We start from the raw sequence: 9,104 nt of genomic DNA, 5'->3' as shown, positions 1-9,104 counted from the left end.
CATAATCTTAGCTCTGCCAGGCTAGGGAAGGAGTGCAATGTGTGCTTGGAAGGTGTTTAAGAAACTTTTCCTATGGAAACATGTACTCCTTCCTTATAGGACTCCAAACTTGAATCCCATTGAAGTCCAACTTGGGGAACCAAGAGAGAATAGGTGAGGGGTTACTTACAGGAGTGACCCCCCCAAAGCAGCTGCACCACCAAAAATTCTCACTCCAGAATGGATGACTTCCCCATGACTGTACAGACAGAATTGCCCACCCCCTTTTAGTCTCCTGGTCTTTATACTTCAGCTCTCTGAGATCACTTGCAAATAGGGTAGAATTACATACAAAAGGTAGGAGTGGCCAGAATCTCTGATGATGCAGGTGCATGACCCTCCTTACTCTCACCTGTCCACAGAGCCAGGTGGGTCTCTTGCAAGTAGTCAAGCTGCTTTAATAAAAATGGCTTTATACTGGCTTAGAGGATAGTTTCTTCAACAGAGGGCAGGATCCACCCCAACCCCCCTCAGTAGACACCACCCCCCCATACAGGATGTACCTCTGTTACAGTTATGAAAGCCATCTCTTCCATGAGTGAGGGTATGCTCAAGCTGAGGCCCAGACATTTTTACCAGTCCCTAGGTTCCACACACAGTAAATCCTCCCTGAGGTAGCATGTGGGGCTTTAGATACACCATGCCTAATAATACAGGTGTGTCTTCTGCCCCAGGTTACCTTCCTTTCTTAAGGATCCTCAGTGCCAAGCTAACAAGCCAGGCTCTGGCAGTCAGGAGGGAAGAAAGCAGGATGCCAGTGAGCCAAGGTCAGGAAACCAAGTGAAGCCCCTAGGATTCACTGCTGCCTCTGTCCTGCTGGGCTTTTCCACTTGGGGCTTGGGCACAGGTGGGGAGCAGGCACCTTGTCCCTGGAGGACATGGGCCACTGATTCCATCACCTTTAGTGACTCTGCAGAACTGGTAATTTTTTCCTAGCCTCAGGCCATACTGGTCTCTGCCCTTTTCTTGCCGGCTCATGTCTCCACAGCCACTGTTCCGTTGTTATTGGTTTAGTAGAAAGCAGGAGGAGGAGGAGGAGGGAAAGGAGGAGGAGGAGGAAGAGGAGGAGGAAGAGGAGGAGGAGGAACAAGAGGAAGAGGAGGAGGAGGAAGAAGAGGAGGAGGAGGAGGAGGAAGAGGAGGAGGAGGAGAAGGAAGAGGAGGAGGGGGAGGAAGAGGAGGAGGAGGAAGAGGAGCAGCAGGAGGAGGAGGAGGAGGAGAAGGAGGGGGAGGGTCCTGTTGGGCATCTCCCTGGACATCAAGCCCCTCTCCTCCTCCTCTCAGTGTCCGGATCAGCGGTCTTGGGGATGGGAAAGATGGGAAGTTTTACCACTGAGGGAATCCTCTTCTCTTGCTCCTCAGGATTTCCATCCTCCCCCAGAAGGAGTTCTATAGACGTCTAAGTCTGGGCTCAGTCCCTCTCCAGTACCCACCACACATGCCAGGCCAAGAGAGCCAATGGGAATTGGGGTGATGTGTATGTGGGGAGGGCCGGTAGCGGAAGCATCTGTAGGCTGTTACCCTCCAGGCAGCCCCTACAACCCCATTCACCCTCTTTAGGATTTTGAGTGCTGGATGGAGAGGCCTTGTTAATTTTTCTGGCAACTCTATCCCAGACAAGGACAATAACAGAACAAATCTTTTCCAGAACCAAGAGGGGACACTCTCCAGTCCTCCACCCAACACTAGGGAGGGAGCCAGGAGAGTGCACAGGGATGGCCAGGTAGAGCCAGAGCCACAAGAGAAAACTCCTCTCCGAGCACGACTTCTGTTGGCCTAAAACTCTGGCTCAGGAAGGTGGGCTGCACTGTGCGTCCCCGCTAGCCTCCAGCCAGGCTCTGCAACTAACGTTCTTGCCTGCCAATCACACAAGAACTCTGAAGAGAAGTGGCCCCAAGTCACAGAAGGGTAACCAGAGGAGCAGAAATACCTCGCAGCTCCCACCCAACAACTGCAGCTGTGGGGTGCAGACTCATACAAGTTCAAACACAAAATTTGGTTTCCAAACTGAGTGTCAGCAGTATGTGCCAGTTTGCCATTGAATCAGTAAGTAGTAGATGATTTTGCAAAACGAAATGTAGTTTCGGATTCAAGATGAGCCCGTAGACTTGGTGGCTTTGCTCTACCCAGCTCTGAATGTCCCTGGGTAGGGAAGGCAGGCTCCTACTCCGCTGCGGCTGGCTCCTGAGCCTCGGCTGCCAAGCTGGAGAGACTCGCAGCTTGTTTTCGTTGCTGCCCGATCCTCCCTGCTCGCACTCGCTAGAAGCGGGAGCATCCTAGGGTGGCAGCGCTAGGGAGCCACGCGGGTGCCAGTCGGCCACACTAGCTAGGCTCAGCTCATTCCCGGGCTTCTGGGCGTTACCTGCAACGAAGTTGCTGCTGCTGAACAAGGGCGAAGGGAAGAGACCTACTAGCTGCGCTGCTGCGAGGTTGAGGATAAGCACATGCCTCAAGGACACAAGCGGCGCAAGCCACAGATCCAGATTCGTTAGTGGATTTTCGAAGGTTTGGGGATTGAGAGGGAAAGCGCGAGAAACCGATTCCGTTTATTGCTCCCGGTGGCCACAGCCCCAACACAGTTGTAAAAGCCCGGGGCTTCTCCACACTTGATTCCGCACGTGGAGCTCTCCTGGTGTAAGGAATCCTTGGGGGCTTCCACCGCCTTCTGGAGAGCGTTTTCGAAAAATATCAAAGCTAAGTCCCTCCTGGACTCAAACGGAGAGGACGAGGGGATTCAGTCCCGATCTCAGTGCTTTAGGACAAAACATAACAATCTCCTCCCACCATGTCCTCACTGCCCGCACTGCCAAGTATGCAGGCAAATGGCAAATTGTCTCCTATACATTAACCCTGCAGGGACTCAGGACCCTAAGTCTGGCAGAGAGATTTTGCTGGAGTCCCCAGGCAGCTGCAGCACCCTTGCAAGGATGCCTGTGCAGGCCTCCGGGATGTTGCCAATGAAGAAAGGACAAAAGTCACCCAGTGATCCAAAGAAGTCTGTTCTGAACATCCCAGGTTTGTTCAACATCGGTTACAAGGTTATATTCCTGGGAAGTCTTGGTTGAGAGCGTCCACGCTACCCAGAGACCCACTTTGGAGCCTAGGAACTGGTTTTGTCCTGCCAGGTCCCAAATCTTCATAGAGAACCTCTTGGACAGAAATTCTGACCACTGTCCTCATGTTCTCGAGGTCATCCAGGTCACATCAAGGTTCCCTGGATCTAGGAGGACAGATGAGTAAGGGGGTGTGTCTGAAAACAGCTCCAGGGTAGAGCACCTACAATGCAGGCCAGGTGCTGCGGAGTCACTCATTTGGGGCCACTTCACAGGCTTGGGTGGGGACAGTTCCTTAGGTATTTTGTACCCCCATCCCAAGCCAGAACCAATCTGCAGGTAGGCTCCTTCTTGCCTCAGGCAGGAAGGTGACTTTATTCCCAACTCCCACATCCCAGTGCCCAAGTCTCTGCTCTATTTTTCTATCTATGCCATAGTAACCAACCGTCACCTCCAACAAAGACACACACCTCCATGGTGAAGAGACTCTCATCCATCCTTGCTTGGTGGCCCATGTGCCAGGAAAGAGTGAGGACTGGTGGTGTGTTTGAGATCCCCCAGTGACACCTCCAGCTCTCCCAGGAAGCACACGTGGCAACTGTAAGGAGCGGTGGTTTTATTTTCTTTGCTACCGGACAGGCTCCACAAGGGCAGCAGCGGCTCTATGAACTGAGCACGTGGAGGCTGAATTCCAGAGCTCATGGAAGAGTTTCATGAGCATAGAGGAAAAAGAGGGGCAGGTGATAACAGGAAACTGTGGTGGGAGCCACATCTAGCAAGGCAGCATGAGGGTCTGCAGTGAATCTCTGCCCCACCCCACCCCGGGAAGGATCTGAGAGGGATAAAGGTGATGTTCTAACCACTGTACCTCTCCAGAAGCTGGCTTCCTTTAGAGGCCTGGTACAGGGCCTGGCTAAGCCAAGGGACCTTGTAGACACAGTAGTAAGCAGGAAGGAACTTAGGGAATCAGAGCTCTCTAGGTGACCGAGGACCTCTTCTGGTCCTTCTCCAGTCCCCAGAAGTGATCTGTTCTGGTTCTACACCCCTCCTTCTCAGCTGGCTATAAGGGATGGAACAAAGTAGAAATTGGTGGGAGTCTCTTCTCTAGCATACCCCTCCCCCACAGAACTTGGCCATATTAGCATTTGTCCAGCACAGGGAGCTATGTGGCCAACCCCACACACCTACAGTGAAGTGGGCAGCACTTCTCACTATAGAGTGCACCGTCTCCAAATTCCCCAGAGCTTGACTCAGTTAAAAAAAGTGGTTCTGAAAACATTTAGTGATAACCATTTCCTCCACAGGACCTCCACTCGCCTATATTTGTTCCTCTAAGTGTTGACCCCCACCCATCCTTGCTAAAAAATTTCTTAGTGGAGGTACAGAACTGCCTCCAAGGGGACCTGTGTCCGATTTTTCCTTGCTTTTCCACTCTCACTGAGAAATTCCTCCATGTCTGACCTCTCAGCTTTTAAGTCTGGCCACGTGGGGGCAGGGCCTGGCCAGGGCCAGTGCAGTAGCCTTTCAAGACCTGGAAGTCCTGAACTGAAGGGCCATTGCAGCACCTGGGGGTTTCCTTGGTCAGGAGGGAGTCATCCTTGGTTCCTAGGCTTCCTCCCCGGCAGGCCATCTCCCCAGCTCAGAGGGTGGTGGCCAAGAGCCTGGAAGCCCTGCTGCTGCCAGTTCCTCACACCTCCACGGGCCAAGGGTCAGCTCCTGGCTCCCATCCTAGGCTGATCTGGTCCAATCTGGCCAGAATTCTGTGTCCTCCAGAGCAGAGATGGGGATCATAGGAGGGCTCCATCAAACTTCAGAACACCCTAGAAGCCAGGCCTTTCTGCCTGGGGGTGGGGTGAGGGCTGCTCTGGCAGCCTACAAGACTAGAGAAAAAGAAGCCCGGGCTGGGCTAGGGTAGGGGAAGGGCAGGGCCCTTCTGTGGCAGAGAGCTCTTCGTTAGCGTCTTCGTATCTTTCAGGTGTTCTCCAAATCTCCTTTGAGGTTACAGGTGACCAAGGGGCACCTGAGGTGACCTTGAGCACTCTGTGGTGTGCAACTCCAGTCAGGCTAAGCCCACAGGCCGTGCCCTCGGGCTCCTTCTGTCATACCTCGCCGCCGTGAGGGTGAGCAGATACAGGGCCCACCGGAGCGGCAGTACTACCTTAGTCTGCAATGGAAACTCCTCACCAAGACCTCCAGAGCCCAGTACTGTACACCCGGAGCGAGCGAGCGAGCGAGCGGATGTGTGACTAAGCCCAGGTAGAGAGCCCCAGAAAGGGAGAAGAGTGAGATCCTTCCACAACAGAGGCCTCCATCTGCACAGCCAGCTGGGTGCAGGGCTAGGCACCCAGAGCTGTGGGTTCCTCAGAGACTTGAATCTCGGCAGGGAAGTGACTCCTCTGGTAGAAGGCTTGGTACACAGCTGCTGCTGCCCTGGGGCTTTTTTTCTGGGTACTTTGGGCCCCGCAGCACTCTCCATTGGATGAAGGGGTCTATAGGAAGGCTCTCTGGGGACTGCCGTTTTAATGGGGTTGGAGTTGGGTGTGCAGATTTCAGTCCTAGAAGACTAGTTTTCTGCACAACAAAGAGTGGGTGAGGATGGCGAGAAGCCCCACCTGGGAGGCAAAAGACCCAAATGGCGCCTACCCCTGCTAAGGCTCAGGTGACACCGTGACAGATCTGAATCTTGTTGCCTGGAGGGACCTTGGTATCCGGGAAGGGCGCCCAGGGCAGTGACCCAGCCCCAGCAGCGCCTCCGTTTGTTTCCAATTCAAACTCAAATTGTAGCCATACTCTCAGGAGGAATCCACACTCACCCCATTAGGCCTCTGAGTTGGGGCCACCCTGCTCTTGCTCTGCCAGGCCCCTCGCCGGCTTGAGCTCCGAGTCTGGAGGCTGCGGGGACAGAAGCGCCAGATCTTTTCCAGCTCGTACTCCTCCACCTGTGCCTTGGGTTCTCCGGTCCAAATCGCACCTGGGCCAGGAGAAGCCTGATGGATGTGTCTGGAACGGACCCCGGCTCCCGAAAGTGGCCTAGCTGCGGCGCTTCCGCACTCGGTACTCACCTGGGGGCCGCAGCCGCAGCCCAACGGGGCGCGGAGACCGGAGCGCATGGGCCCACCCCGGAGGCGCAGGGGTGCGGGACGCCCCGGGGCAAGACGTCTGGCCTTGGTACGGCCGCCCCCCGACGCGGGGCGCGCTGCCCTCAGCCGCCGCGCCCGACCGAGGACCGACGGGTCCAACGCCGCTCGGCGTCCCGGGCGGTGGCAGAGCACCGAGCTGGCGGCGCCTCGGCAGTTTGTTTTTGAGCCTCGGAGCCCGAAGCTGCAGCCACAGGGTGGGGGCGAGGGGGAGGGGCGGGGGCGGGAGGCCCGCGGGGGGCGGCGGCCGGCGGGGGCTTCGGAGGAGCCGGGTTCTGGCGCGTTGGCCCCGACACCCCCTCCGCGAGCTCGGGGTGCGGGCGGGGACCGAGGGGAGTTCGGGAGGAGAGCGCTCTGGGGCGACGGCGAACGAAAGCTTTTTAATTAGTAATAAAACGCAATAAAACGCAGAAAAACCAGCCCGAACCCGCGTCCGAACTATCAGCGCGTTTGTGGGGAAATCCGAGGAAGTCGCGCAGAAAACTGCAGCAGCCAGTCTCCTTCTCCGCCCGGCTTTGGGCAGGAGCCGCAGCGCTGCGCGGGACAGGGCGGGGGAACGGTCACCTCGCCTCCAGGGCTACCTGGGTCCTTTTAAAGTGTCCAGGGTGCGGGCCCCGGGCGGGAGCGACGAGCACAGAATGTTTTCTTAAAGGGCCAGTTCCGAGCTGTGCCGAAAGGGGGGGGGGGGGGGGAGAGAGAGAAGTGAGGTGAAGACCGAGAAGGCATCGGAGAGCCCCCCAATCCCGCGCCGAGGCGGCGGCGGCGGCGGCGCGACGAAGAGGATGATGAACACATTGCAAAGTTTTTTTGGCCCCGGCGAGGGGTGTCAGATTGAGTGCTCTGTGCGCATGTGCGAAGGTGTCCAAACTGACAATGCTAGGGAGATGAAGATAGTGTGTAGCTGCTTCTGGGCTCAAGGAGGAGGAGAGAGATTCCGCGAGCCGACACCATGCGATCCAAGGCTAGGGCGAGGAAGCTAGCCAAAAGTAAGTCTCCCGCGTTCGACCGCGCCGCGTCGCCGGGCCCGGGCCGCGGGGCCGGGGTACCCGGGCCAGGGGTGCGCGTCGGGGCGCGGTCGGCGCGCCTGTGGCTCCGGCCCCCCGGTCTACCGCGCGGCCCGGGGGCTGCTCCGCCTCCCGTGCTCCGGAGCGGCCGGGCTCGGCGCGGAGGCTCGGGGCGCCCGGGCCGCGCGCTCCCCGAAGGCGCCGGCCCCCTCCCCGCCGAACCCCCTCCCCCCCACAGTGTCAGGCGCTCGGGCCCGGGAACCCGAGGCGCGCGGTGGGGGCCGGGGAGGGGGGCGGAGGGGGAGGGCCGGGGGTGGAGGGGAGAGAAAAGCGAAAGTTAGCGAAAAGTTGACGAAAGGGGAGAGTAACTTTTCCTCTCGCTCGCTCTCTCCCTCTCTCTCTCCGAGTGGCTCTCAGTCCTGGTCAAATCATATTCCGGGCTTTTGAAATAGTGGGCGCTAGAGCACCGCCTTTGGCGTCCGCCAGCCGGGCTCAGAGGAGGGAGACCCCGAGCCGGGGAGGGGGCGGAGGAGGGGGCGCGAGCCGGCGCCCACCCGGCTCCCCGGGAGCAAGGGCAGGGTTGGCGCAGGCAGGACGGCCGCAGCCGCTGGGGAAGCAACATGGAGACTTTTTCCTGCGCTCGGAACTGTGGTGGTGAAGTTTATTCCCAAGTGGTGCCCCGCGTGGTGGCCGGCGCTCCTCTGTGACTCCGGCAGTTCGCTCGGGCCGCCCTGTGCCGGTGCCTCCCGCAGCAGGGTCCCCACCAGCCGCTTTACGACCCGCCGCCCTTCCCCAATTGGCCTCGCTCCGACTCTCCCGCACACGGTCTCCCTGGCACCCGTGAGGCCCAAAGGGACGAACTGCCCCGGCCAGACTGCCAGGGCCCGGGTCTTACTTTCTCTTTCGCTCCGCCCTGGGCCGAGCCTGGGGCTCTGCGCGCAGCCAGCCGCGGGCCAGTCCCCACCGCTGCCCGCGAACTCCCGCCGTCCGCACCACCGCCACCGCGCCTCGGAGCAGCCCGCGCGCCCTCCTAGCCCGGCGCCGGCGCCGGCGCCATCCTCTACGAATCGGGCCAGGGGCTTCGGCCCTTGCAGCCAGCAGGTGGGGACCGGCTGCACCGCGGCAGGGGAAGCGCGGCTTCAACAGACCGGGCCATGGCCCGGTTACAGCGAAGCGGCGAGCGCTGCGCGCAGAGGATACGAGTCGCTCATCCCTGCCGCCCCTTCCTCTACCGCGGGCCCGCGAAAGGGGCGCCCGGCACGGCACGCTGGCTCGACGTCCCTGCCTGATCACCAGGCAGTTCGGTCTGCCCCTCCAGGGCCGGATCCTGCCTGGCTCGGCCTCGCAGCTTCCAGAGCCGAACTCTAAAAAGCATGAGCTCAACGGGTGTGGGATTTGCGATAGTTTTCCGAAGCCAGGCGCTTTCAGCTCAGGACCCCGCCGAACTTGGCCCCACAGCGGTCCCGACTCTCTTAGGCCGGGCGCCCATCCTACAGGGAAAAGCAACTTCCAGCCTCCAACAAGCTTCCCTGGGCTCTGCGGTTCGTGGCCCCTCGGTTAGGAGCCCTTTTCCCGCCAAGCTCCCTGGCCAGCTGCCCTTGACCTCGGCCTCCTGGGCCACCCATGACCTCTGACCCCTCTTGATACGAACAAGGCCAGTAGTTGCCCAGAGGATACGAATGAGCTGTGTGCATACTGCGTGACTATCCACGACGCACGGAGCGGGTGTGCTGTGTACTGTTAGGCGCCTAGTGTGCACCGTGGAGTTTTCAGAGTCTCAACCCCCTGCTGCAGGCTGAGCTGGTCAGGCTCTCGCAGAGGAAGGACCCAGAGCTGGAAGGAGAAGACGGGTAAAAGCTACTGCGTTCCTTT

General features: G+C 58.8%; 2 protein-coding genes across 3 annotated transcripts in view; one reads left to right on the top strand and one right to left on the bottom strand.

Annotated features, from left to right (window-relative positions):
* Positions 1 to 1,224: 1,224 nt before the first annotated feature.
* Positions 1,225 to 7,023, bottom strand: LOC118578034 (translation initiation factor IF-2-like). Its single transcript, XM_036178644.1, has 4 exons — positions 6,944 to 7,023; positions 6,154 to 6,797; positions 5,905 to 6,062; positions 1,225 to 3,258 (listed from the first exon to the last, which is right to left on the bottom strand). The coding sequence occupies exons 1-4, from the start codon at positions 7,021 to 7,023 to the stop codon at positions 3,238 to 3,240; spliced, it is 903 nt and encodes a 300-aa protein (XP_036034537.1). The 3' UTR covers positions 1,225 to 3,237.
* Positions 6,922 to 9,104, top strand: part of Prdm16 (PR/SET domain 16) — a 321,449-nt gene continuing 319,266 nt past the window's right edge. For both annotated transcript variants that reach the window (XM_036179796.1, XM_036179797.1), the window contains exon 1: positions 6,922 to 7,214. In XM_036179796.1, coding sequence (XP_036035689.1) covers positions 7,178 to 7,214 — 37 coding nt within the window. In that variant the 5' untranslated portion in view covers positions 6,922 to 7,177. The remainder of the gene's footprint in view (positions 7,215 to 9,104) is intronic.

The sequence above is a fragment of the Onychomys torridus genome, chromosome 2, assembly GCF_903995425.1.
Source record: "Onychomys torridus chromosome 2, mOncTor1.1, whole genome shotgun sequence".
NCBI lineage: Eukaryota > Metazoa > Chordata > Mammalia > Rodentia > Cricetidae > Onychomys > Onychomys torridus.
Note: the sequence above shows the minus strand (reverse complement) of the source record. Positions and strands in the feature narration are given on the sequence as shown.

Bases quoted from the DNA above. Each gene is read 5' to 3' on its own strand.
- LOC118578034 (XM_036178644.1), bottom strand. From the start codon at position 7,023: ATGTGTTCATCATCCTCTTCGTCGCGCCGCCGCCGCCGCCGCCTCGGC. The intron at 6,063-6,153 runs GTGAGTACCGAG...CTCCTGGCCCAG, and splicing joins GCTGCGGCTGCGGCCCCCAG to GTGCGATTTGGACCGGAGAA. The intron at 3,259-5,904 runs GTGAGTGTGGAT...CTGTCCTCCTAG, and splicing joins CAACTCAGAGGCCTAATGGG to ATCCAGGGAACCTTGATGTG.